The sequence below is a fragment of the Pseudopodoces humilis genome, chromosome 1, assembly GCF_049639895.1.
Source record: "Pseudopodoces humilis isolate 2021_Gansu_Grassland_sample_001 chromosome 1, ASM4963989v1, whole genome shotgun sequence".
NCBI classification, from domain to species: domain Eukaryota; kingdom Metazoa; phylum Chordata; class Aves; order Passeriformes; family Paridae; genus Pseudopodoces; species Pseudopodoces humilis.
The window spans coordinates 50,983,435-51,011,393 of record NC_142200.1 but is presented as its reverse complement, the minus strand read 5'-3'; the positions used below and the strand labels follow the sequence as shown (position 1 = coordinate 51,011,393).

Sequence of the window (27,959 nt, the reverse complement as noted above, 5' to 3'; positions counted from 1 at the left end):
GAGCGGGCAAGGAGCGCTGCGAGCCGGGGAGATGTCCGCCCCGTACGGCAGCCTCATGCGGTACCTGTTCCCAGCCCTGCTGCTGCACGGTGAGTGCGGGGTGCCCCGAGAAGCGGCTGGGGTGCAGGGGGCCCCAGCGGGTCCCTGGCGGGGGCAGAGGGGCGCGGGTGGGTGCGCTCCCCCGTCGTGGCCGCGGGCACTGGGTGCCGCCCGCCCGGGGCAGAGGTCTGGCAGAGAATGGGAAGCGGGCAGCCCCCGCTGGCTCTGCCTGACCCCCGTGTTAGCGGCACCCCTGAGCAGCACGCCGGCTGGGTAAAACCACGCCGAAAGCGCCCCGCTCCCAAGTGCGTGTCGGCGGCTTGTGCTGCAGCCTGGGACTGCTTGGATGGAGCAGTTGGTTCGGGCACCTCACACAAAGTTTCTTTACTCACCTCCGGGCAGGAGCTGGCGCTGCCGAACTCCGGCGCGTTTGGTCGAGACACCCTGCGGGGCCCGCGTTCCTCCTCTTATCGGGAAAAGTTTTTTTGCCGTGGAGGTGTTATCTGGGAAGCCTTCGGTAGCAAAGAGTGCCAGCACCGGATCTTGTGCCCAACTAAAATTGTTTTGCTGCAGAGCACAAAAATTCTGGGTGTTATTACACACAGTCCTGCTTTGACAGCCTCTCAGTTTAACCCTGGACTGACATCCCTCTGAAATGCCACAGTAGGCAAAATTTTAGTGAGAAAAGTTAGCGTACTTAAACTTGAAAGTTCAGCTTGTAAATTCAATTTAGGTCCTTAAACAGATAACCCATCTTTCCAGAAAGCCGGTGTTCTTCAAGAGAAACTTCTGAAAATGAGGCAGTTTAATGAGCTGCTTAGGTATGTCTAACATTTGGCAGCCAGATTTGAAAAATCTGGGTATGATATCCTTCTGAAAGTGTGACTCAAGCTACTCGGTTACAGCATCATTTTGAAGAGTGTTCCTAATTCTCAAGTCCTTTGTAGCATCCTTCAGAAGAGAAATTTAACAAATTTCTTAGGACCCCAAGCTTAGTCGTAAAAAGAGGATTTTTTTTTAACTGTTAAAATGCAAGTGACCTGCATGGATTCAGTGGGAGATCTGTTAGCTGGGGTTAAGGATTTCAAAGCTATTCCTAGGGTTGATTTTGTGGAGCAGGGTTTGTCTCTCTCTGTTTGTACAAGTGCTAAGCACACACTATGGTATTTAATAAATAATAAAGAGAATGGGCTTCTGATAGTATATTTTGTTTAGAGAAAGAAAGAGGCTCTGATCCCCAGGAGGGGGTTTTATAGTCTTCTCACAGCTCAGCTATGAGATCCAGAGAGCATAGAAACATGTTTAGCTGAGCCAGACCTGACAGGACGCCAGAGGTGTTCTTTAGACTCTGTGATCTGAGATGTAAAAGTTGAAATGGGAGACTTGAAGTTAGAGGGTAAAGAGAGGAGGTATAATTGCAGGGTTGGACTCCCTGGCTCATCTGCTTGGAATTACAGAGCAGAGCTGAATGCTGGCTGGAGCAGGAAACAAATCAGGGCTAGTGATCAGATCAAAACAGCAGCTGCCAAAAGAGGATGATGAAGGAAAGTCAGCTATTTCTTCCAGCTGCAGTTATATTTCACCAAATAACATAAACCTAAGTTCTTGTAGAAAGATTCAACTCACTGCCTTGTATATGAAGATGAACACCTTGGTAATGTAGCAGTTAACAGTTTGGATCAGAGTTTCAAGAGTTTGGAAACTACTGCCCTCTTACAAACTTGAAAATTATATCAGTGTCATATAATGCACTGAAACATATCCCATGGAAATGTGTTTACCCTGTTGGCTTTCACTTGGTCTAAAGCTTTTCTGTCCATGCCATAAAGTCAGTAGAAGCATCCTTTGATCAGCAGCTATCCCGAATTGCTAATGTGTAAGAATAACCATCAATCCCAGGGGATTGCAGTGTTAAGCCTCTTTGTGCATGCAGTGTTTTCTTTCTGGATTTCTATTGCATATGGCAATTTAAGGGTTAAAAGTGAGTAAGTGTGTGTGGGTGGTTGAGGATTTTTAGGGCTTAAAGCTTTGTGACACAAGTTAAAATATCCTGTAAGGCTAAAGCTTCTGCTTTCATTACATTAAGAAATGCCTACTTTAATGTCACTGAGCTGAAATTTGGAAAAACTAGTCTTCATTAATCAAAATAAAACCTGTACATGTACAGTGTCACAAAGAAAAAAAAAAAAAATTGCAGCTGGAAGTTGTCCATTATCACTGTTTTCTTTGCTTAGACAAAAAGCCACAGAAGTTTCAGATGTCAAACACTAAGGTCATTCAACTCCAAAAAACCTGAATAATAAGATCTACGTTCAAGTGGATTCAAAACAAATTTGGCTAATTTCTTTTGTAAAAATAACCTTTTTTTTTTTTATAAATATAGATGCTAAAAAAAACCTTCAGTGTATTGCTGATTATGCTACTGTTAGAGTAATGAGTTAGAAATTTGAAAACAATTAGTCGATAACATCATGGAAGTGGTGCTAATAAAGATGATGAGAACAAGACTGATAGGCTTTTCAGAGCAAAACTGTTTATGCTTTGAAAAGTTCTCTGGCAATGTTGCTTAAATTAGTTAAATAGTAATGTTTTATTTCAAAACTTTTTCAGGAAAATAATAAAAAGACCATAAAAAGCCATAAAAAGAACCTATATTGTGCTCTGTGCTAGACACATATGTGATCTGTTTCCTCAGTTAAATAAAGCATTTCAAAATCTGGAAGTCAATAAAAAGATGGGAAGACACACTGCTTAGTGTAAGATTTGGAGAATGTGCAGGGACAGTTGGAAGATGGACTAAGTTTTATTCACAATTTTGTCAGCATGAATTCCATTTCACTCGCTTTTGTAGCTTGACTGTGGGCTAGCACAGTGGTAAGATGTTGATGTCATCAACAGAAAGGGCAATGTTTTTTGTGCTCTGTAGGGTGTCTCTAGAAGGTAGGCTGGCACACAAGTAGCCCAAAAGTAGCCTCAGCCACACTGGAGGCAAATACCTTCAGCTATTCAAGGCAAGGGTAGTATTTCATTAGTGAGGTGATTATTTAGGGCTGATGTAGGGTAGGATTATATGTAGTGAGTTTGTTTAGCACTGTCTTCAGCTGCACACAAGTCCCAGGGGTGTTGGGGGCAGTTCTGCATGAATAAACCCCAGTGCCAAGGTGTGGGTACAGGATGGAGCAGATGTCTCTGGCAGAGAGCAGGTGTTTCTTGCAAAGAGGGCAGGACCAAACCATCATTGATACTGAACTGCACTGACATCCCAGTGCTGCACCCATTCCTCTCAGGGGCAGAGTTCCCACTGCCCTGAAGGAAGATGGGCTTTAACCATTCAGGGTTTCATAAAGAAGCCCTTACTCTGGGCAGTGCCATTTCACCTTGCACAGGTAGCAGCAGCCATCCCAATTAAGAACTTCAGCTAAGCAGAGGTTGTGGGTTGTGCAACTGCTTGGCACTTGTTTCTCTGACCTCTTCCAGGACAGGGCATTGTGTAAGGACCAAGCTGCAGGGTAACAGGGGACCTCCATGCTGGGCCTGTCAGCTTTGAGGAGGTTACTTTTTAGCTGTCCCATGTAAACATACTTTGGATCCCTCCTCAGGATCTTCTGCGCTCTTAAGCATTAATTCTGCCTCTCTTCGAAAGCTGCACTTGGAAACTCTGTGTGCACAAGAGAGGCAACAGATACATGTGAAAGGAAGTCATTGTCCTGTCTGCTTCTCTGGCCATAAAACCCAGCTTTCCTTTCCCAACCCTTTTGTTTGTAGTAGCTAATTTAGGCCCCAGTCTTGTGAGGACCCTTTGAAGTTTGAAGTGCAGGGAAAACACTGGTAAACACAGCTCGTGGCTTGGTAACAGGACATTATATTCTCCATGGCAATTATGTAAGCTTGCACTGGAACTAAAAGCCTGTCATAGGTATTATCTGACACTATCCCACATCAAGAAAGAGCATAATCCAAATGTCTATTTGTTTAATTGTGCAGGGCAACTGCCCAGATAAGGAGAGCTATAAAGTTAATCCAGCCAATTATTCTTTATCTGTTGTAAGGTTTTTCCAGTTTCAAACAAGTTCTAACTTGAAAAGAGATTGCTGCAGGAGTAAAGCATGAACGTTAATTTGTTTCTGTCAGAGATGAAGCCATTGCTTATTTTGAACTTACACTATCACTTGAGGTTGTTTTACTTCATAATAAAATTTTGTTCTTCTGTATTTACATCACTAGAAATTAAAAAAAAAAAAAAAAAAAAAAGTTAAGTGGTTCCTGCTGAGCAATTCCAGTCTAAATCCAGGTTTGAATCCTTTGAGGTAACATCTCTTCCCCCATCTAGCAAAGGATGAACCTGCTGAACACCTGGTAGCTTTGAGACTGGTTTGAAGCACCACACTTGGACATGTTCGAAGCCGTGGTTTAGATTCTGGTAGAGACATTCATTAAACTGATAAAATCTAAACAGTTTAAGATAATTTGCCTTACACTTTAGCAGTCTGGCATAGTTGTGAGCAGAATTTGGCCTGGATGTTGAGGCACAAATTAAATTAAAACTATCCGTGTTCAAGCACAACTCTACTTATTATCTTTGTTGCAGTTGTACAGCATTTGCATGCTATTTTTCAGAAAACCAAAACATTCATTCTAGCAGCTTGCAGTTTTTTGCAGAAATGTTGGCAGAGGGCTTTGTCATAACCATTTTTGAAACACGTTTGGGTAACGGGCTGCCAACAGATTGCCCTTTTAAGATTTGTATTTTACTCGCAGCTATGTGCAGAAATCTTTGAAGAACTTGAAAGTAACCTATCTTCCCTTAACAATTATTTTTATCTTGAATGGTTGTTCCCACATCAGATACAGGTTTATAGGTGAACATGAGAGCCTGAAGCCCTCTGTCTGGTGTGGTGCGTGCTCCTATCCACGTCTTTCTGGCATGGCAGCTGTACAGGCCTCCACTTTCCCACTCAGATGGATGTTGGGTCCTGCCCCTGTAAAGTGTGATCTGGGATCACAATCCCTCAAAGATCTGTGTGATCTCTGAGGGTCTGGGCAGGGATCCTCAGTGAGCTGTAGCACCTCTTATGCTGTATTCAATTAGTTTCATGCTAAAGCTGTGTCACTTCTAGGGCTTGGTTTTGAAAGGGAAGCTGGATATCAGCTCATCATAAAATGCTTTTGTTTTGCTACCTGGTATTTCAGGCAGGTTCTGGAATTTTCCTTTTTAGACTTGTTCCTCTGAAAACAAATGCTGTAGGGTGGGGGATATAATCTTAATGATCTCTGGTTGTGGTGTAGCTAAAGTGAGAACCAACCAGAGGCTTCACAAAATTATTGTTATAGATCTCATGCAAAGATTTTTTTGTTTGTTTGTTTGAAATCTGTCACACTTTTGAGTTGTAACATAGAGGGTGGATTTTGGTTTTATATTTTTTAGCCAGTGGGTAAGATACCTTCATAACACACAAAAATTCAAGTAGTCAGTCAAAGAGAGAGTGTGAAATATTCTCATTCATAATTGAGTCTGAGATACTCAATTATGGAGATACTGAAACCTACCATCTGTCAGTGCTGTAGAGAATAGCAGACTTGGATCTCTCTGAATGAAAGTAATGGCTCCAACTATGTTGCAACTGCATCTACTCTCCAAAGTGGGCTTCTAAAGAGTCATGAAATTCTTTTCCCAGTTTTGTGAATGCATGTTTTAACCTTGAGCCTTTCCAACAGTGTCTCATTTAACATGGCCAAATGGATCTTTTAAAATAAGTGACATCATCCCTGCAGTTCCTCAGTTTTGCAGAACACCTCGTGTGCGCTGCCAAGGGTGGAGCAGGGGGGCACTGCACTGCCTCTGAGCACCTGCTGTGAAGAAAAACACAGAAGATGGTGTTTGATTTACTGGTCTGTGTGGGAAGCATATCACTGGTCTCAGTGTTTGACCTGCAGATGGTACAAAGGGAAGTTACATCTCATTTGTACGGCAGTTGTATCTACAAAAGTGTTGAAATGACTTCTTTGTAAGGAAGAAGTTTGCACTAAATTAAGTATTTCCTTGCTTCAGCAAGGCAAACATAGGCAAAGTCCCATTTCTGTCTCTTTATTTTATACTGTATTTCTTATTCTGATACCCTGGTCCTTTGATGTTGTTTAGCATTATTGAGAGCAGCCCCAAGGAGAAAGACTTGGAGGTGTTGGTTGATGAGAAGCTCAACACGGCCCAGTAATGTGCACTCAGAGGACAGAAATCCAAACATCCCAGGCTGCATCCAAAGCAGAGTGGGCAGCAGCACAAGTCCCTCTGCTCTGCTCTGCTCTGCTCTGCTCTGCTCTGCTCTGCTCTGCTCTGCTCTGCTCTGGTGACATCCCACTTAGAGTACTGTGTCCAATTCTGTGGTCCCCAGCATAAGAAGCATGTGGACATGCTGGAGCAAATCCAAAGGAGGCCATGAAGATGCTCAGAGGGGTGGAGCAGCTCTCCTATGGCACAGGCTGAGAGAACTGGGGTTGTTCAGCCTGCAGAAGAGAAGGCTCTGGGGGAAGACCTTAGAGCACCTTCCAGTACCTAAAGAGATCCTGCAAGAGAGCTGGAGAGGGATTTTTTACAAAGGCACGTAGTGACAGGACAAGGGGAGCAGCTTTAAAGGGAAAGAGGGCAGGTTTAGATTAGATCTGAATCAAATCCTTTCTTTAGGAAGAAAGTCTTTACTGTGAGGCAGTGGAACAAGTTGCCTAGGAAAGCTGTGGATGCCTCATCCCTGGAAGTGTTCAAGGCCAGGCTGGATGGGGCCTTGACCAGTCTGGTCCTGTTGAAGGTGTCCCTTCTGCCCATGGTCAGGGGGAAGTGGAACTGGGTAATTTTTAAGGTCTCTTCCAACCCAAACCACTCTATGCGTGTGTGTGTTTCTCTCCCTGTGTCTCTGCAGCCTTCATTATGTTCTTGTGTCTCTCTTGATTACCTGAATTTGTTCTTGCCTTCACTTATCACAGTTGAATGGATAGAGTCCCAAACAAATACCCTCTTTCCTCTAGGGCTGTTGATGCAAATCTCCCTTCCATTCCCTTGTTGCAGTTTATCATTTGCAAGTTGCAGACAGAACTACATTCATGTGACATGGACATCAGAAATACAATTGGTTTTGAGCTGTATCAAAGAAAAGACACTATATAATATTGCATAAAGTTTGACTCCTTTTCAAAAACTCCTTCTTTTCATTATTTCCTTCAGGGAATAATTGGGAATGTCTTGATGTGGTTACTGCGTTTTCTTCTTTGATATGTGCACATACAAGATGGTGTCCTCCCACAAAAGAATTTTTGCTTGAAGAAATTAAATCCCCAAGTATATCTAAATGAATAAATCATTTCTAAATGCATCTGTATTCATGAGTCATATGACATGAACTAGGCAAAATACGACTGCATGAAAGCAAGTGGTACAATAAATATGCCTTGGAAAATAGCCAGTTGAAAAATTTCAAAACCTTGTTGTGATGGCAAATTTCAAATGTTTAGCAACTTCAAAAGGAAATGCAAATTTTCAAAGCCTTTTTTCAGTGTGATATAATTTGTCTGCAGAAGGCACCCTGTTGAAAGTTAGCACTGGTGGCTACAACCTCTGCCACGTACCTTGCTTGGACATGAAGCACAGACCCAGCCTAGTCAATCCTGCCTCTCCAAGGATGTAGTCTGCTCAAGCAGAGCATCACCCTGTCATGGCTATACAATTTCTGGCTGTAGAATGGGCGTTGTTTGGTGCTAGCATGAGTGACTGTGCTCAACAAATGTAGAAATACCTGAGAATTTTCTGACTTCCAGAAAGGAAGAAATATTGAACCCCTGAAAATCAGGCTTCAGTAAGGGCATCTCAGGCACTGTGCTCAAATATCAAAGTATCTCTAGTATTTATTACCCTATAGAAAGCAAGGCCATAAATTCTCATTCACATTGAAGAATTGTTTGTAACCTGCAACATAACAAAGCTATCAGATTTTCCAGAAAAGGTTTTGTGAGGTTGTATTCATTAATCTCATTAAACCCTGGTGTTGTTTCAAATGGTTTTGTTCAATGTTGCTCAATGTTTAGGTTAAGGTATTTATTGTATTCTTTCTGATCATTTTTTACCCTGTCTCTTGGACAAGTCTTTGCTTCTGTTTAGCTGAGGAATTGCTGTTTTTAAATGGTTGACATATATTTATTAATTTTAGCAATGCCAGGTGTTCAGCAGTTCCCAGGTGTTATCCGAGTTTCTTCCAGAAGATCTAAGACCTAGCCAATATAATGAATCACCTTTTTTCCTTTTTTCTTTTTTCTTTTTTTTTCTTTTTTCTTTTTTTCCTTTTTTCTTTTTTTTATTTTTTTTCTTTTTTCTTTTTTCTTTTTTTCTTTTTTTTTAATAGGAAATGGGAAAGGCTTAAAAAAAGTATCTACCTAATACCAGGCACATGCCCAAATGTCAGATGGGGCCTGGGGCGTAAAGCATAGGATCCTGTCCTGGGTGATTCTCACTGATGATCCCAAACAGCCCCATTTCTTATCCAGGTCAGCTGAGAAGGCAGCAGAAAATATGGGGATGAATCCTAGACCTGCTCTGGAAGCACATTACAGTGAGACATCCCTTTCCTGAGATGGCTGCCCCAACTTCCCAGGCACTCAAACAACCCCTTCACCCCACCCTTTATCCATTTTGTAGCCCTCTGGTGCTCAAATTCCTTCTGGCAATGTAATACACTTTCCAACACGTTATGTAAGGTTTATGTTTGTCACCTTTTAACCTCTAGATGTGGGGTTTTCTTTTGATCCATGTTTTCCAACAAATCTAAGAGCAGGCTGTGTCTAAAAGAGTAAAGATGCATTTCTTTTGAAGCTATGTATTCATTTTGTTCAATTAATATTGTGTAGAGAGCATGCTGGTGGATTTTGTGTGTATACATTACTAGAAACCAAAATTACTGTGTGCTGGAGATAAAATTAGCTTTTGAAATTCCTTTTCCCCTTTAAAATAAAAATAGAAGGATCTGCCTTTAATTGACCACCTCAGTCATCACAGAGGCTTCCTGTGTGCAGAGGCTTTGCTTTTAATATCTGTTTTCCCTTGACTTTAAAGAGTAGTCTTTATTTGCAAGTTTATTATAGAAGCGTTCAAATTAGAGGTGGGCTGAAACCACAGTGTTTGTGTCTGGATCTGGATGCAACTTTCTGAAAGTTTGAAAGTCTAGGTTTTTGATTGTCCTGACCAGAGATTACAGAGGTGTCTATAAAGTTCAGTTTCAGAGCCACATCTCCTGGGTGTGGAAACATAACACTTCAGTTGGAGCTCTTTTCCCCAGTTTATTTCATAAATTTATGTGGTGGATTATTAGCGGTGTGACAGAAAGGAAGAGCTTCCCATTTTTTTTATTTATTTTTTATTTATTTTTTTTCAGATGAGAAAATAAATGTAAGCAGTCTTTGCCCAGACATATAACAATATGAATAAGTGTTGTTCAACACAAGATGGTCATCACACTCAGCAGGGTCTCATGATATAATTTACACTTTCTGTCGCAGGGCTGGGAGAAGGTTCTGCTCTTCTTCACCCGGACAGCAGGTCCCACCCTCGGTCCTTGGAGAAGAGTGCCTGGAGGGCTTTCAAGGAGTCACAGTGCCATCATATGCTGAAACACCTTCACAATGGAGCCCGGATCACTGTACAGATGCCTCCCAATATTGAGGGCCACTGGGTCTCTACTGGGTAAGGAAAGATAAAACAAGATGCTTGGGATGGGGAAGAGAAGATGGTAAAGAAGCAGAGAGGGAAGGATGAATATTCCCACTTTCAACAGCAGAAATATTTTAATATGGTGATGCTCTAAATTCCAAATGCTCTCTATATGTTTATAACAGCATTATGTACATTAAAATAGCATGCCATAAAGCTGTCTTGATGAATCAATTTATTTTCTGGATTTTAAACAGCATGCTGTGAACATCTTTAAATCTCCCTGAATAGGAAGGAGCCTACCAAGCTGCCAAAATGGATGCTTGTTCAATCATAACATTGCACTGTATTTGTCTCCACGCATTAAATCCACTGAATGGGTCCTTGTTTTCAGATCATGTGTCTAGCACAGGTTTTATCAGCAAAAGAAATTAAGAAGCTGTATTTCACTAGTCCTGTTACTCTTTATACCTGATGACTGGTATTTCAGAAAGCTCTTTTGCTTTCTGTGTCTCAGCAGGCAATATTCACATGCTCATTGGAGGTGACTTGTAGTGGGAAAGACTGGGTTTATTTAACAGGAGTATATTTCAGGATGAGAGGAAATGGTCTCAAGTTACACCAGGGGAGGTTTAGATTAGATATTAAGAAAGATTTCTTCACTCTAAGAGTGGTCAGGCATTGGAATAGGCTGCCCAGGGAAGTGGTGGAGTTAACATCTCTGGAAGTGTTCAAAAGGCATGTGGATGTGGCACTTGGGATGTGGTTTAGTGGTGAACATTGTGGTGCTCAGTTAACGGCTGGACTCAATGGTCTTAGAGGGCTTTTCCAGCCTTAACAATTCTACAGTTCTGTTTATATTAAGCAGTGCAGAGGTGACAAGGGGAACAAGTTTGAAGGCACAGAAGGGCTCCCTACAGGAAGTGAAATTTAAGTGCCATTTACATTTTCAGAAAAAAAAAAGGGGGGGGGGAGAGAACCCACAAAACCTGAATATTGTATGGTCCATATTCAAGCCAAATAGAAGTTTTAAATTAACAGAAATTTGCATTAACTGCCACCCCTGTTGAATGTTTGAGTGGAAAAGCTCAGGACATGATCCTGCATATCCAGAGCAGACCAGAGATCATGGAGTTACACAGAGAAGCTTCTAGAGCAGCTTATAAGCCAGTTCTTTGTGCTGTTCCCTGGATGTATGGAGTTTCACTTTCTGATGTTATCGGTCATTCTGCTAAATCTACCGTGCAAAAGAGAGCAATAGATGTTTAATAAGCTGCTAGTATTTTCAGTGAAGACTTGAGTCACATGGTGGTCCCTAGACAAAAGGCAAAAGCAAAACACGATTCAAAGTGTACTTAAGCCTATGAGATAAAGCCTTTAGATACGATCACCATGAAGCAGTGTATTAATAGCAGCAGAGGGAATTGTTGGATAATCAGCAGGCCACAGATGCCTTGTTCCTATTTACTCCCATTCCTGCTGAAGGGGTATTAGCACCCAGATGTCTCTGTGAGCCCAAGGGGGTCTTGTTGCCTGTCATATACATGATGTGCCACTTTGTTGAGATTTTGTTTCCACTTTCTTTCCTCCCCACAGCTGTGAAGTCAGAGCAGGCCCAGAGTTCATCACAAGATCTTACAGGTTCTACCACAACAGCACATTCAAGGCCTATCAGTTCTATTACGGTGGCAATCGCTGCACAAACCCCATCTACACCTTAGTCATACGTGGCAAAATTCGTCTCCGACAGGCGTCCTGGATCATCCGGGGGGGCACTGAGGCCGACTATCAGCTCCGCAACATACAGATCATATGCCACAACGAAGCAGTAGCCAAAAAATTAAGTGAGTTGGTGAACCAGACGTGTCCTGGATTTATCCCAGAAGATAGTCCCTGGGAGCAGGATGTGAGCTATGATTTGCTGAGAGAGGAGAACGGCTGTGAATGCACCAAAGCTCTGAATTTTGCCATGCACGAGCTCCAGCTGATCCGTGTGGAGAAGCAGTACCTGCACCACAACTTAGACCACCTCGTGGAGGAACTATTCCTTGGAGACATTCACACTGATGCTACTCAGAGGAGGTACTATCGGCCCTCTAGTTACCAACCTCCTCTTCAAAATGCCAAGGTACGTGGTGGGGGGGGTTTGCATATATCCTCTCTATAAGATACTGGTGACAAAGCCCAAATCATCTAAAATGTAGAGGTGCTTCTAATACAGGGGGTTGATTATAGCTTTAATTAACAGAGGATAACTCACTTTGTGAGAACAGTAACTTTGCTGTGGTTTATGTGACTGCAAATATGCAAATAAAGTAATCTCGTGAAGTAAACTCAACAAAGGCCACTCTGAAGATGGAATCATAGACTTGTAGGCAGAAGTGGGAGTGGATGGCTGGGACCATGGCCAGCTCTAGACTAGCAGCTGAGAGGAAGGTTTCATACAGCACTGAGGTAGCAGAGGAGGAACAATCATCAGTAGATACTTCTATAGCTGTGAGGGGGGCAGGAAGAGAGGAAATGGAATATGAATATCAGCATATGGAAGTTGGGTGATCCATAACCTGGAGAGGAGACAAGGAAATTGGAAGGTAAACACATGGACGGGGCAGCATGAAGGGAAAAAACTGATGGATCCAGACTTAGGCACACACATTAATGAAATGAAAAACAGGTGAATTTTAAATCGGGCCCTAATTCCATTTGATAATTCAGTTTTCAAAGGGACCCCAAAGTGCCCTCAGCTTCATCGGGAACAGATCCAACCCATAGGAAGGTAAATAAAACTCAACAGGAAGCACAGGCAGTGATGGCCTGTAGCAGGAAGGCTGCCATAGGTCTTTCCCAGTGACATTTCAAAGGCAGGCAGCAATTGGAACCACATTGCCAGGTGCTGCTGCCGTCGGTGTGCTCCAGCTGGGCATTGCCACAGCACCTCTTCCAGAAAATTACCACCATTTTTAATCATCTCATCACAAATGGTTCAAAAATCAGTTGCAGCTTATCAGCAATAGCAGGAAATGCAACAGGAGAAGGGACAGTTTTGATGAAAAAGCCTTGGCTTTCCCTTCCATTCAAAACCATCTGTTCTGGGTTGTTTCTGTCTCCTGTGAAAAAAAATATTTTAGTAGGTTAGGTCCTTATGTGATCTGCCTTTAATTGCTTTGTAGCCTGGCCTAGGGATCATTTTAATCCACAGTAGACTGTTTTGCTGTATGAAAACTGCAGTTATTTCTGTCATTCTTACGCTGTCTTCAAGTGACCAAGGACAGATTTGAGTTTTCTTTTTAAACTTACCTTCCCAAAATAGTGAGTTGCAGCAGATGTACCACAGCACAATCCTCTGCAAAATTTTGATTGTCTTTAATTGATTCAAACAACCACATCAACCTTCACTTTACTGATCTGGGAGTGAGGGTTCTTTGCTAAATCTCTTCCTTGCACGTATCTTTAGATAGAAGTTATCAGACACCAGCTATATTGTATCTTTTCTAGAAAATATTGTAGATCTTTTTCCGACCGCTTGAAACAGAGACAAAATCTTGATTTAAATCTCTGTAGCTGAGTATTATTTCTGGTCTAATCTAGGTGTTTTATTCTGGCCTGATATGTGAGATAGTAACATTGTTACCTTGTAGTAACCAAGTTACCATGTAGTAATTTCATTACAGTCAGAGCAGTCAGATGTATTTTCAGCCAGCTTTAGAAAATTAAGATTGTTGTCCAGGCCTGCTGTAATTTTAAGGTAATGATTTTCCTGCCTGTCTGTTCTGCTACTGTAGCATCCCTTTTTCTCTCTAAAATATAGTGGCTCTAAAATAGAATGTTCAAATTTAAGGGGCCAAATTTTGCATATATGTCTCATGTTTCTTGAGACAGGTCAGCTAAGAGAAGCTGGGCCTGCTGATACTAGGCTTTCAGCATGATAGTAAACAGCAATACCCCTAAAAAATTAACCTTTGTTTTAGCTGCTGTGAAAGATTCCAGGATGTGGGTTTGTTGGTTTGTACCTAAGCATGAAGATCCCTATACCAACAGGTTCTCAACAGACTCTCTGACCTAGTGTTTGCCAAATGTAGGAAGAATAGTAACAGAAGTGCTTTTTTCTTTTTTTTCTTGAAGTCCAGGCAAACATACCGTTGAAAGGTTATAACCCTTCCTTTTGGAACTCTTTTCCTTTTTTAATTGTTGCTCCACTGGGACCCAGCTGAAAATGAGTTTAAATGCTAAATTGAGTTTAAAACTACAAGTCACAGGCTCCTCTGGAAACTGGACACCATGAATAAATAGAAACGTTAAATCAGCTTGTTTTTTTAAGGTTTCTACAGTCATACCAAGAGGTTGTGAAGGCCAGGAAATTGCTTCTGAAGTGAATCAGGTGTATTGTGTGGAATCTTTCATTTAAGGCTTTCTTCATTTCCTTTTTATTTATTTATATTTTAGACTCATAAAGGCCTGCCTAAAATAAGTTGAGAGGATTCACATTTTGAGTTAAATTTATAGTTAAGCCTCTATATAGAAGAAAGTTCCACCCAGCCCAAGAGTTTACACAGCCTGTAAGTTGGATGTGGTAGCCACATTCATTACTTATGTGGTTGAAATGAATGGTAATTAAAAGCAAATGATTGCTGGATATGTCAGGAATGCCAAAGCCACATGATCAGAACTTTAAACAAACAGAATTGGACCTTATCCAAATTCCTGCAGCGATTTCACCACGGGATGGTAAATCAAAAGGGCTGTCCAAAAACCAGACAGCTTTATGCTGAGCTACAAATCTGAATAAATTCACAGATTACCATATCTCAAGTGTTCATATAAAATCAGGGAGCTTTTAAAAACATATAATATGTCATCTCTTAAGGCTTTACAAATTCTCTTAGATAAGAACATACCTTAAACAAATTCCTCATGTAAAATACATGGACGTTCTTGAGTGTAGATGATGAATGGGTCACAATATAGGTTTATCTTGTCTGTTTTCTAACCTGGCTGAAGATACTAGTTAGGACTGGCTGATGAATGGACATGAACATTCTTTCTGTCTTTCTTTGATGTCTCTTGATGTTGCAAGTTTATCAAGTGACTCAAGCTATCACACAAGGGGCTTCTTCAGCCAGCATGAGAGAGCACATGGGTGGGAAGGGCAAGATGGGGGAACTGCTTGGCCATCATCACATATATTACACAAAATGTTCCCAATTAGGACAACACCAAGGAGGCTGCCTTGATTGGTTGTAATATCACAAAAGTATACAGGGATTTGTAGCATGAAGGAAGGCTTGAATGCAATATTCTTTCTCTGTGCAGGACAGAAAATTTCTTCAGAAGTGTCTGCTCTCAACTACAGAAAATGCAGTACTGGGAGACTTACTTCACATGTAATTGCCTCAGCAATATTGCTTTGTAAACAAAGAACTCCTTGTGCTGTTTTCTCATGTGACAGAGTAACGGGAAATATCAGAGCAGGACTGTGATGACCGGTCATTCTGGTTAGATCATTACTTAAGAATAAGGCTGACATGGTCTGGAACATCACAAGAAACCTAAAAATTGCTAGGATAACCTTCACTCTGTCCTGCTCAATCAGTTGCTGGACACACTCTTTCACTGAGATGTTTTTCCTTTAAAATGTGACTCTAATGAATCAATTCTCTATTACAACTTTATTTATCTCTGGGACCTACCTGACTTCCAGCAGCACCTGGAATTTGCAGTTGATACAGATTCAGTGTGTGGAGGTTGGTGATTGTGCTTTCCTTTAGCCAAGAAAGAGCAAAGTGTGCCAAGTTTTCTGTGCTTTTCAAAAAGTAGAGTCTTCATCTCTTTGAAACACAGTGACTTCATCTCTAGGGGAATGCTATGTACTTGTGAAGCTCCCAGGGAAATGCAATTGTAAGTTAATAAATAGATGTTAAACATGTGAAGCGCCTCAGAGAACTATGCAAAACTCAACCAAAAAGTAAAATTTTGGCAGACAGAACTCCTTTGTTTGCCTGAGTAGTGCCACTAACTTCTACATTAAGGCAACACTTAAAGGGTGCCTTTTGTCCATTATTACTTGAAAAGGGCTCTTGACTAGGAAAATTATGAGGGGAAGCAAAGTAGGAATATTCAGAAGAGTGCTCAAATGGGTTAATTCCAGGTTTATGAACAATAACAGTGTGTGTGGTGCCCTATGGAGATGAGGAAGCAAGCAGCTTTTGGCTGAGGTTGGCCTTTGCCGTGCTCGGCAGCGCTGTCGGCCGTGGCCCTGCGCCTTTGAAGCTTCCACATCTGCACTTACCACTGTCTGCTCTGCAGCTGCAGTAAAGCCTGTCCCAGCTCAAAATGCAGGAATCAAAATTAACTATTTAGCCGAGTGAAATAAACCCCAGGCCTTCAGGTCAACTCAGTATGTGTATCTAAACTACTGACACCTTCCTTACGGTTGGCGTCTAAGCACAGTGGCTTCATCTTTTGTAAAAGGGCAGGGAAGACTCAGTGGTAATATTGCATGGTTTAGAAGGCAGTATAGGATGCTTTTTAAAGGCATAATAAATACATAAGGCAGGTTTATTTGGGAATACTTTATTCTTGAAAATGAACATTCAAGCTCTCCCTTCAGGTTTTCCAGAAATTATTTTTGTTAATACTTCATAAAACAGTAATGTCACCATAATTTAGTATCATTTTAATGGCACAGATGACATGCAAGCACATTCATCTGTGAAGTCTGGTTTTCTCTTTGTTCTTTTCTTTTGCCCAGGCTAAAGTCATTTATACCAGAAAAGAACAACCAGAAGACTTTTGCATTTCATGTTGGTTTTGTTTATTTCAGTTTTATGCAGGGTTGTGCAACAGAATCAACATCATAGATCAGACAGTTGTGTAATAGTCGTGCCTTGAGATTCCTCCACTATCTTTCCCTTCATAAGAGCAGTTAATAAAAACCATTCCTCAATATCTTAGAATATATGGTACGCATTTACAGATAAATCTGAGCATATCTCCACCCTTCTTCCTGCTGCAGCACCTCTGTTCCCCACCAAAAGAAATATCCATCTGACAACTCTGCAAAGGAGTTACTGCTCTCTCCAGCATTTTACTTGCCTCAAGATTTTTAATTAAAGTTTTAAATCTTCGTTTTGCTTCATTCCATTTGGCAGGCTGAGTTATAACTGTGTCAGCCGTGCTTGTCAACTCCCCAGAGCCAGGCTAATGCACATTAGTCAGCTCAGCTTCATATGAGGTCATGCAAAGCCTGCAAATTATCACTTTTGTACTGGAGAGGACTTTTGGTCATTTTTTAAAGTGTTGTCTTGGTCTGCAGTTACCTACAGTGGTGGAGGAGCGAGCCTGATACTATCCTGAGCAATTCATAAACATGTCCTTCCTGTGGACTTGGCTCCTTGGCAATGTGGAGCAAAGCCATCCAACTTTTTTTTGTTGAGCTGGAAGCATTTCCTTGAATTGATGTTCTCCCAAGAATTTCCATTTATACTCATCCTGGGAGCGCTAGTTACTAACACTAACACCTGGTACTGTGTTTCCTTGCGTGGTGAGGTTTAAAACATTCTGACCAGGCATGACTCATTCCAGTCCCACCTAGTGCTGCCCATGACATGTGGTATTTGGGAAGTGTGCAAGACCATAGCTGAGTGTGGCTTTTCTCTCCCCTCTTCTTCAGGACTTCCCCTCACGGTAATACATATGTAATGTAAATGCATTCACATGGCAGGGGTTTCCTATGCCAGCTTTTGTGGCTGTTGGCCCCTACAACATCCCGGGATACTGGTTAGATCTGTACTGCACACCCAGTTCAAGCCTGAGCCCGTGCTTGAGGAATTCTGATGCCTGGTCCTTCGTCTCACATCTCCCTGCAACAAGGATATGCTGGGTACAACATGACAGACCCAGTCACATGCTCTGTGATGTCAGATGTCAGCCAATGTCAGATAATTAGTCCTAGACAGCCATAGAATTCCACGGAACTTAAGAGAAAATTAAATTGTGCTGGGAGGGTTTATGTTTCCAACTATCCATAGCAATTGGAAAAAGATGAAGGAACCTCATCCTTGTTTGCTTTTTTTTTATTAGAATCCCCCTTGTTTGGCTTCCAGTGCTCTCTGGCCTTACTACCATGTCAGCTGAAACAGCAGGAGAGAGTGATAAGAAAAAAATATTAGTGGAAATTTTCAGATCCTAAGCTATTTTCTCCCCAGCTACAAAAACTGAGTTTTCAGCCAGAGATTCAGGCTTGTTTTGGCACACATGGCATTGTGGATTAGTTCAGAAAATGCCTTTAAAGAAACACCTGGAAGGATGAGGAATGGTGACACTATGGCTTTGGCATTGCAAAACTGCGAAGAGCCGCCCATCATGATAAGGGATCTTCCAGCTATTTCAGAGCCCAGTCCTCCCAGCAAGGTCCCACTATTAAAAATATTGCACTGTGCACATAAGATAATCAGAACATAGAACCCATGTTCATCCTGTCCTCTGCTTATTTTATTGCTTTTTAGTTTATGTCATGCCCTAGTGAGCTTTTTATTAGAGAGTTCTTGATAATGTTTGGACTCAAACATCCTCTGTCTCTGTTCCTTATTTTCTTTGAATGCCTGTTTTTAGAAAATAACCTTCCTCTGAAACACATGGAAAGGGATTTGCAAAGCCTCAGATAGCGTAATTAAGATCCAAGAGCAGCTGACCTAAAAAAGCAAGAGTGAAATATACAGTCAATTGTTAAACATAAATTACTCCGTAATTAAGTCAAATTGCCTCATAACAGAACTAGCTTTTTCCCTTGCCCATTACTTGGGCAACAATCATACTGAGACAAGTTTATACGTGGCATATTCTTCCACTAAGAAGTTTATAATGTGAAAAATAGTATCACAGCAAAAAAGGTTTATGTGGGCATCGATTCAAATGCTGGTCCCAGGAAAGCGATGCATTCAGAGGACATCCATGTGAGGGGCCAGAGCCAGCTGGTGTCTCACCACCAAAGGGATGCTTCTGCTTCCTCTCTCACCACCCCAGCTTTTCCCTGCTGCACTCACTCTTCAATGCAAAAAGTGCCTGGTTCCCTCAGCCCTTCTTTTGGGCACACCTTAGCAGCCCAACTGGCCAGACCTTCCCAGCTGGTGCAAAGCCTTTAGAATTAGAAGGGCTGCACAGAGTTACAGTACAGGACCACAGCGGTCAAAGAGCTAGGTGAACTACAGACAAGTAACAGAGAGTTAACAAGGACCTTCCTAGAGTTTGCCAAAGGAGTCACTTCTGCTCGCAGTGTAATGGTGGCCAGTGGTGACCAAAAAAGAAAACAGGCTGAGTTGTTGTTTGGTTTTCTTTTTGAACAAGGGTGACAGAAATCACATGTTCCCAGATTAAATTAGCTTGGTTCACAGATTGTTTTTGGAGGACAGATTCCTGGGAGAAAAATGTGAATATGAACCGAACCAATCTACTGCTCTGCCAGGGTGTCCTCTGGGACATGATAGAAGCTTTGAAATTCACTTCAGCAGAGAAGGGACTGTAGCAGAAGTTCTCTCCTACTATTGACAGATTCAGCTCATATAAGCTATGTTTAGTTTTATAGCACTGTCTTTTTATCGCTTTCTGGCTTCACTTTATGTGAGTGGGGCAATCCCAGCCATGAAGTTACTGTCATCAGTGCCCTTAATGTGTCAGGGAACAGTGCAGCCAGTCTGCCCCATGGCAGGACAGAAACGTGTGGTTAAAAGGCACTGGCATCTTAATCTCTGGGGAGAAGAAGCATTATTTCTATTAAAATTGAAAGATACTTTTTGAATATATCTGCACTAACTTGACCAGTTGCAGTTAAATTACTCAATTAAATGTTTGTATTTCATTAAGGTACTAATGGACCTTGCACCTGCTTGTAGAATTTAGCTGAAAAAAACCCCATATCTTAAAATCTGGTAACAAGCTCCACAGGGAAAGTACTACATCCACTTTAAGAACATGTTGGCATGTGGTCTCCAGAAGACTATGTGTTTTGGGGTGGAAAGACTCTGAGGAGGTCACCAAGTCCAACCTTCTTCATCCTCAGAGCAGGGCTATCAGCCAGCACTGGTCCGGAACAACCAACACAGATATCTTGTGCCTTCATCTCTCAATGACACTCCTCGATCCTTCCTGGAGAGAAGGGGATGCACTGGGGGGTTACTCACATCCTCCACATTCAAGCTATGAAGTGTTTTCCTGAGATGCATCGAGTTGAGAGCTAAAACTCAACATGCAGCCATCTGGGAGATTTACAGAAATACTTTTTCTTTCCAGCCCTCTTTTCTGAGGCCTCTGTGAGCACCCTCCATAACATAAATGCTCATATTCACTGCTCTTACTTTAAAGTCCACATGAGCTGCTATGAAGTCAGCATTTCTCCACTCACTGCCTTCAGCTCCGGCTCACTTTAGGGGTGACATTCACACAATCTTCATTAGTGCCCTGAATTCCTCCAATAAAACGACCATAGGTAGCTTCAGAGAATCAACGTACAACACCCACAATATATTTATTTTATACATATTAAAGAGGGTTTATATTTACCCCATCCCAGGCCAGATAGTCATCCAAAGTCTTTTCACCAATAGTGAAATCAATTAAACGGCTGCTGTAGTCTATGTCCCTGGGATGTAGAGTAATGGTCTATGTGCAAAGTAACTATAAATGGTGTTGCTCAGGAGGTGGAAGCCTCAGCCTGAAATTTCCTCCACTCCTGCCACAGACTTGGAGCCTGCAGATGCTTCCCAGGACACCCCAGGTAGTCACATTTGGGGCTGGGGTACTTGGCTGCTTGAGGCTGCTGCATGGCCCACAGTGGTGAGCCACCCTGGACCACTGATCCTGCTGGAGAGGGCCATAAAGCTCATAAAGTTCAAAAAGCACTGGTTACTGTTCTCCCAAGGTGCCATCCAAAACAAAAGAAGTCCTTATGACACACATATTTATCTACAGTACTTAAAGAAAGACAGATGAATAAGGCTTCAACAAATATATTGATTTCTGACACAAGCGTTGCAAAATCCCTATCATAGTAAATTACCATCTGCCAGCTTCTTGTATGATCTGAAGGATAAAGTCAGCCTTTTCTAGATCCTGAACTAAAATGTTGATTTCAGATAAATGCAGACAAGGGAATTAAAGTCTTACATGCTCCTCTGCTGTGCAATGTTACACACAAAACCAAATGGTGCCACTAATAAGATCAGAAATGATGATGCATTCCTTAAAATCTGGAGCTGGCGTCACTTCAGCAAGAAGTGGCTGGCCTGATGAATTGCCCTGTATCCCAGGTGATGCCTACTTAGCGTTTCTGTGCTTTGTTTCAGAACCACGACCGCACGTGCATCGCGTGCAGAATCATCTACCGCTCGGACGAGCACCACCCACCCATCCTGCCCCCCAAGGCAGACCTGACCATCGGGCTGCACGGAGAGTGGGTGAGCCAGCGCTGTGAGGTGCGGCCAGAGGTGCTCTTCCTGACTCGGCACTTCATCTTCCACGACAACAACAACACTTGGGAGGGCCACTACTACCACTACTCTGACCCCATCTGCAAACACCCCACCTTCACCATCTATGCCAAGGGACGCTACAGCCGGGGAGTCCACTCGTCCAAAGTCATGGGTGGCACGGAGTTTGTGTTCAAAGGTAAAGCAGCTTGATACAATGGGGGGGGAGGTAGTTATGGACCAAAGCAGTTTGCTCATAATGACTTGACTGCTGATGATTTCAATCTGTGATTTTCAGGAGTTCATCGTTTCTTGGGAAGTTTGCAGGCATTGTGTGAGTGCCCAGCCAAACTATATATACAGCTATATACACTATATACAGCTACTGTATATACAGCTGCATGGCATTTCACACTGCTGAAGCAATATTCATTTGAGGCAGAGGTCTTTAAGTACACACAAGAAAGTAAGATTTCACATTACTTAGTGATTGTGAAGTCCAGTGGCCAAATGTCAAGCCTCTAAAGAGAAGTGGTTAGATCTGTGTCCTAGGGCTCCTTCAGTAGACAGAGAAAAAAGCATCTTCAGAAGGCATTTCAGATCTGAAGCAATATAAATAATTTTCTGTGGAAGACAGATGCAGCAGCATACATCTTTTCATGTGCTCCCAAGGGGCCCTCAAGCAATAAGAGTGTCCCTAAAGACAGCTCTGATTAAAGATGCCAGAGCGAAGACAAGATGTATCCAACCCAAACTCATTGAGTACTTTGGAAAGCAGCTCTCGGTGGTGACACCACCCATGGCTGAGAAGCTTTCCTGCACAAACAGCCCCATGGCACCCTACTTAAAAAGAGCTCAGGGGCCTGAACCACTCACACAAACAAACATCTCCAAAACACAACATCCCACCATGGCACCAGCCCCAGCGGAGCCTCTGGTAGCCTCAAGCTCTCTGTAGGCTCGTCTCCTTATTTCAATTACATTAGAAGCATAAAGTATCTTGCATGGGTCTAATTTAGGAAAGCATCCAACTAGAAATAATTTACTAATCTGAGATTTTTGTAGGAGGTGGGAGATACCCTTGCCTGTCAGAACTTTGGCTCTTTCAAGCTGCATGTGCATCATGTCCCAGCTCAGCTCCTGGCATGAAATCCAGTTTCTGGTTGCATTTCTGGTTTATGTTGTGCCAACTTACCTTACAGATCAAGGTCACTAATTCGGCTTAGGTAAAACTTTCAGGTTCAATTTCTATAAATTACCTTTTACACCAGCTAGAGAAAATAATGTGAACTGTAGAGCCATCAAGTCAAATGGCTGTTTATAAAAGCTCAGGAAAAGCTCCCAACAAATCTTACTATAAAATGATCTGCAAGAGAATTTGGGAATTTGGTATGTTGGGAGGCATGAGAGATGGTTATTTGCTTCTGTATTGGTCAGCACCAATCTGTTCAGATCCCATTTTCTTGATATCAAGTGTCAAACACAGACCAGGAAAAATCTCAGTTCAGCTTCTGCAGGCTCATTCATTTTGGTTTTTCCTAACTTTTTTAACTTGGCTGGAAAATTAAACTTTATATGCCTTAAACTCCTTTGAAATACAAGCAGGTTAGAATTAAAGAAGCTGCAGCGGTTCTACATTTGATACTGCAACCTGTAGCTAGTGTTTAGAGATGAGAAAAAACATCTTTCCGTAGGTCATCTATATTTTATAATTCATGCAAAAAAGGACAGGCAATAAAGGATGATTGTGCAACTGTGGTATTTTCCAAATTTCCCAATGGGAACTAATTATTTTATTAGGTTTACAGAGTAGCTAGCAAATGTTAAGAAATGAAGAAAAATATGTGATAAATGCACCACTTACAAATTAAGGCAGATGGTAATAAAACATGAGTAAAGTTTTATTGTTTCCTCTTTTCCCTATCTCCTAGTATAACCAGCTAGGCTTTATCTGTAAAGGATTGTCTGGAATTTATGAAAAGCTCTGCTTAATCTCTGGCTAAGATATGTGGCCATCAGGTTTTCTTCAACTGATTTGGAGGGGGGTCTGTGCAAGAAGCAGTTTTTGCACAGATAAAGACATAAAATGATGCTCATAGATTTGCTGGGCACACCTGTAATGTGAAAAAATTAATTTAAGAAGGAACAAGGGGTGACAATTTTGATTTAACAGGTGTGCCCCAATCTTCATCTTTGCTTTGCTTTGTTTCTGTTTTTGTCCCTCTGCTAACAGTTCCCCCCTTCCTCTCTCACAGTGAATCACATGAAGGTCACTCCCATGGATATATCCACAGCCTCGCTGCTCAACGTCTTCAATGGGAATGAGTGTGGAGCACAGGGATCCTGGCAGGTTGGGGTTCAGCAGGATGTCACCCATACGAACGGCTGCATCGCACTCGGCATCCGCCTACCTCACACCGAGTATGAAATCTTCAAGATGGAGCAGGATGCCCGGGGCAGGTACCTGCTGTACAATGGACAGAGACCGAGCGACGGCTCCAGCCCTGACCGACCCGAGAAAAGAGCCACTTCCTACCAGATGCCTTTAATTCAGTGTGCCTCATCAGTACCCAGATCCGAAGAGTCACCAGAGGAGAATAAAATCAGGCTGTATAGCAGCAGGGCTCCGGAAAAATATCCCAGCACCCCAGCTCTTGCTTTGTTGTTTATTTGTACTGTGTCATATTGGGACATTCTCAGCTAGAAGCAAGGAAAACTTACTTTTCATGACTACAAAGCCAGGATTCCACCAGACTGGGGGTTGTTTTTCTTCAGACAGAAAAGGACATTTATTTTCTTGATGCACTTGAATGCCTGAGAACTGTTGTTCTTTTCCTTACTTCCCTCTTCCTCCTCGAATCCCGAACGGCACTCGTTTGATGTTTGTGCTTTGAACTTCATCCAGTCTGATCCCTGGCCTGACACGACTGCACAAAAGTAATTGCACTTTAGGACTGCAGACTTCTGGGGGGAGGGAGGGGGTCTCCTTTTATTATTTTTTTTTTTATTTTTTTTTAAACTGCTAGGATGAACTTTATGATCCTGCTTCAGTCATCTCTGCCATCTCACTGTTGTGGTACTCTTATCCCAAACACTCAGTTTCTCATCAGAATTTAGCTCTGGGGAAGGGCTCGGTGTTGTGCCAGTACTGTAATAGCAGCTTCCCCCTCTGACTTCACAGCTCTGATGTAGATATGTATATAAGGAGGAAATCCACAAAGATTTATCTTGCCATTATCTAGCGGCTCATAATACAGAAAGAATCAGCAAATCAACAGCCCTCTGTTCAAAAAGTGCTAAATGATTGATACCCCTAATTAAAATTAAAAAAATACTCCAAGTAATTTAAGATATTTTTACAATCATTAAGTTGTAAAAATAACCAGTGGCTTAGGATTTTTACATTCAATTAACTTAGCTGTGTAATTGCTTTGAGGCCTCCCTTTGTATCTAGTAAGTAGTTACAACTAAGCCCCCTCAAAGCCAGCCAGCAGCAGCAGTTTTCCTGTCAATGCACAGAGTTCAGGTAAGCTGCAGGAAAGACTTCTCTTCCCATATTCCTGAGGCCTTACATACTCCACGTGCAGTACTTGGATCAGCTGGGTGGGCAGAGTAAAGCAAGTGGGATCTAATGTGTTCTGCAGCCCTATTTAGCAGCATCTTTTTAGTCATGTGATCTCATGTAAGAACAGGGAAAAGGGTAACAGCAGCAAGCAGACCGTGGTCCCTGGTAGAGCAAGAAAGCAGCAGGAAACACACTCTTAGATGGAGGAATACCAGCCCAGTCTTACAGAGGGAGGAGCAAGAGATGCACTAATGCAACCACATTCTTTCTTTTCTCCTTGCTGAACTGTCCCAATGCATGCCACAGTTTCATAGATCTTAAATTAGCACTGGTTTGGGAAGACACTGCTGGGAAGGTGGATAGACACAGCCTACAGAGAGCATTTGTCAACTAGAGCCTACCCTGGAAATTCTCAGGTTTCCCTCAGTGGTGAATACATCCTTTTGTGCACTGATGCAAATCAGAGCAGACTCTGGAAGCAGCAGGGGAGATGTTTAAGGCCAGCAAGGAGTTAGAAGTTCATACATGAACAATGCTCCCCTGCTTTAATGGAGAGTGAACTGAAAGAATATCTTCATCTTGCGTTTGGGCTGTGGCTTTTACTGATGTACGTGATTTAGCTTGCAGGAGGAGCAGGAACATCTGTGAGAAACATAAGGATTAAAGTTGTAGCATTTCTTCACAGTATAAGCTAGCTACCCAGCCCAGTACTGTGTCGGAAAAAGAACCTTTAATGTATTATTTTCATCATCCTAGGAAAAGTATGTTTTGAATGAACATCTTTCAACTTTACACAGTGAGTCTTCATACTGGCTTCTATAGCAAAAGCATTCCTTGAAAACATGGATGTGAATTTCCCCAGAGCTGGAACAAATCAGTTCACCTAGTTTTGAGACAGCAGGAAGACAGAGAGAAGGAGCAGTATCACAGATAGACACGCTGCTGAGTCAGACTGCATCTTTAATGTTTTTTCCTCAGACAAATGAAAAGTCATAGAAAACTGTTACTTAAGAGTCAGGAATGGAGCTCAGATTGGCTCAGTAGTCATCAGAGAAAGTGTTTATCCATCCACCTGATGTCAGATCCCCTTTCAGCCTGTTGGAAGGATCTGAAAGCCAGCTCACTGTGGTGAATTGAGCCCTATGAGCAACAGCTGTTCTTGATGGCTTTCTGCTCCATGCAGTCAAACCTACTTGAAGAGCCAGCTCTGGATCAGTTGCTGGTGGGAGGCACAGTTTTAACTAGTGGGTCCAGAAGGAGACAGGATTCCTCTGTGACAGAGTAGTTACAAACCAGCATGGAGTTTGGTTTTCTCTAGGTTGAGTTTTGTAGTCAGCAGGGTGACACCAGCATATCTCTAACTGGGTTACTGAGCTGTTACAGTCAAACAAGTCCCCTAAGTACCTGCTGCATTTCTGACTGATATTTGAGATCTAGTGGCAGGAGTGAATTCATACCAGTTTTTATTTAAAAGGATGAGTATAGTATGGAATTCCTTAGATCACACAATACAAGCTGCTTTCACCACCATCACCCATTCATTCCCATGTGGTCCTATCTCTGAAAAAATATCTATGGTTTGAAGCTGTCAGACTATGTCACTTGCCAATGCAAGTGCCACACACAGCTTGATCCCAGCTGAAATCTGCACATGCTTGTGATGCAGGATGAAAGCAAAGACCAAAGGAACTGTTCCACAGCACAATTTTCTATATTCATTGGGGCAATCATCTACAGTTTATTAGTGCCTTGTGGCTCCTCTGTAAATTGTCTAATGTTAAAAATGTTGCAACAGTTTCAAGAGAAAGATCTGTCTAGTTGTAACCTCTGAAAATGCATTCATGTCTCAGCTGTTTTGAATCACAGACTTGCAAAGGTCTAGGTTTTCCAAGGTTTATGGTTAGACTACATGAAAATGTGGCTCACTGTACAAATTGTACAATAGATGTTCTTTTTTTTCCTGTTATTTAAAGACACTTAAAAAGGAAGTATTTTTAAAAGGTCTTCACAATGCATTACATGAAATCTGACTGGGGATTTCTGTAGTTTATTTGTAGTGTTGACCAGAAACATAATTTTATGATCTGGGTTCTTAGCATTTGCTACACCAGCTTCCCTCCACGTGCCTATATATTTTTAATTTTTCTGTTAGCCAATACAAGTCAAGTTGAACAAAGCTGTAAGTCTTCAGAGTGCATAGTTTATGTGCTAGCCTGTATTTTCTGTGAGGCTTCTCCTTGCTTGCAGGCACAGAACGAGGAGCTAAGCTTACCCCCTCTTTTGGTTTCATCACTCACTAAATTAACTGCTGCACAGCACCACATACATATGTGACACAATATATTCCATTCATTTTATTTCTCCAGCCTGACTTCATGTGATGGCAGTCCTGTCTGCTAAAGAAGTTAAGCTGCAAGTGGTTTAGCAGTGGAAGACCTGCAAACTGGGTGATTTATCCCTTGCTGAAATGCAGAAGGTTTAAAAAAAATGAATCCATTAACATTGGTACCTTCAGCTGCTGCAAATGTTGCCAAGGCAGGTGAAAGCTTTTCCCTCAGTAATATCCTACTCAAGGATCCACCTGACAGAAGAAATGGCAACCTTAAGAAATTCTTAGGCAAATAGTTTTTAAGATGCTCTATTCAAGAAATAGGACAAAAGGGATCAGAAGAGTCAAAACAAGTGTTCTTGCTCTGTTTCTATACATTTTACATATTGTGCCTGCTGTCCTGGGGTAGAATGTCATTTCTATGAACAGAAGTCTGTATTTTAGGATATAATGTCAGTCTTGCTTGAGTCGGAGTGTGCTTGCCTAAAGTGCAGGATTTTAAAAGAAAAAAAAATCTCTTTATTTTTGTAAGGTTATAGAAGATATTTTTCTTCTCAACTATGTTCCAGATTAAACTGCTGGGGAAGTTTAAGCACTTGTTAAACTATTGATTGAAATAAAAAAAAAAAGCTTAAGTGTAAAATTAAGGACTTCTTTGCCTCCTCTACGTGTTAGTTTTGTGTTCTGTTGACTTTCTAAGTGTAAAAAAAAATGTTAGGTGTCTTGGAAAGAAACAGGCAAAAACCTGACTGTTGAGTAACTTGTGCACAGAAAAGCTTATTTTTTTACTACATACACAAGAAAACATTTTTTGTTTCCAAACATATCTGTCACTAGGAACAGTTCTGATGGATGCAGATATGGGATTTGGGGTTCACAGCA

The 27,959-nt window shown here is 41.9% G+C and overlaps 1 protein-coding gene across 1 annotated transcript; it reads left to right on the top strand.

The window, feature by feature from the left end:
- On the top strand, positions 1-27,724 carry APCDD1 (APC down-regulated 1). Its single transcript, XM_005517261.3, has 5 exons — positions 1-89; positions 9,574-9,757; positions 11,321-11,852; positions 21,061-21,382; positions 23,439-27,724. Exons 1-5 carry the CDS (start codon positions 32-34, stop codon positions 23,885-23,887), a joined length of 1,545 nt encoding a protein of 514 aa, XP_005517318.1. The 5' UTR covers positions 1-31; the 3' UTR covers positions 23,888-27,724.
- The last annotated feature ends 235 nt before the right edge of the window (positions 27,725-27,959 follow it).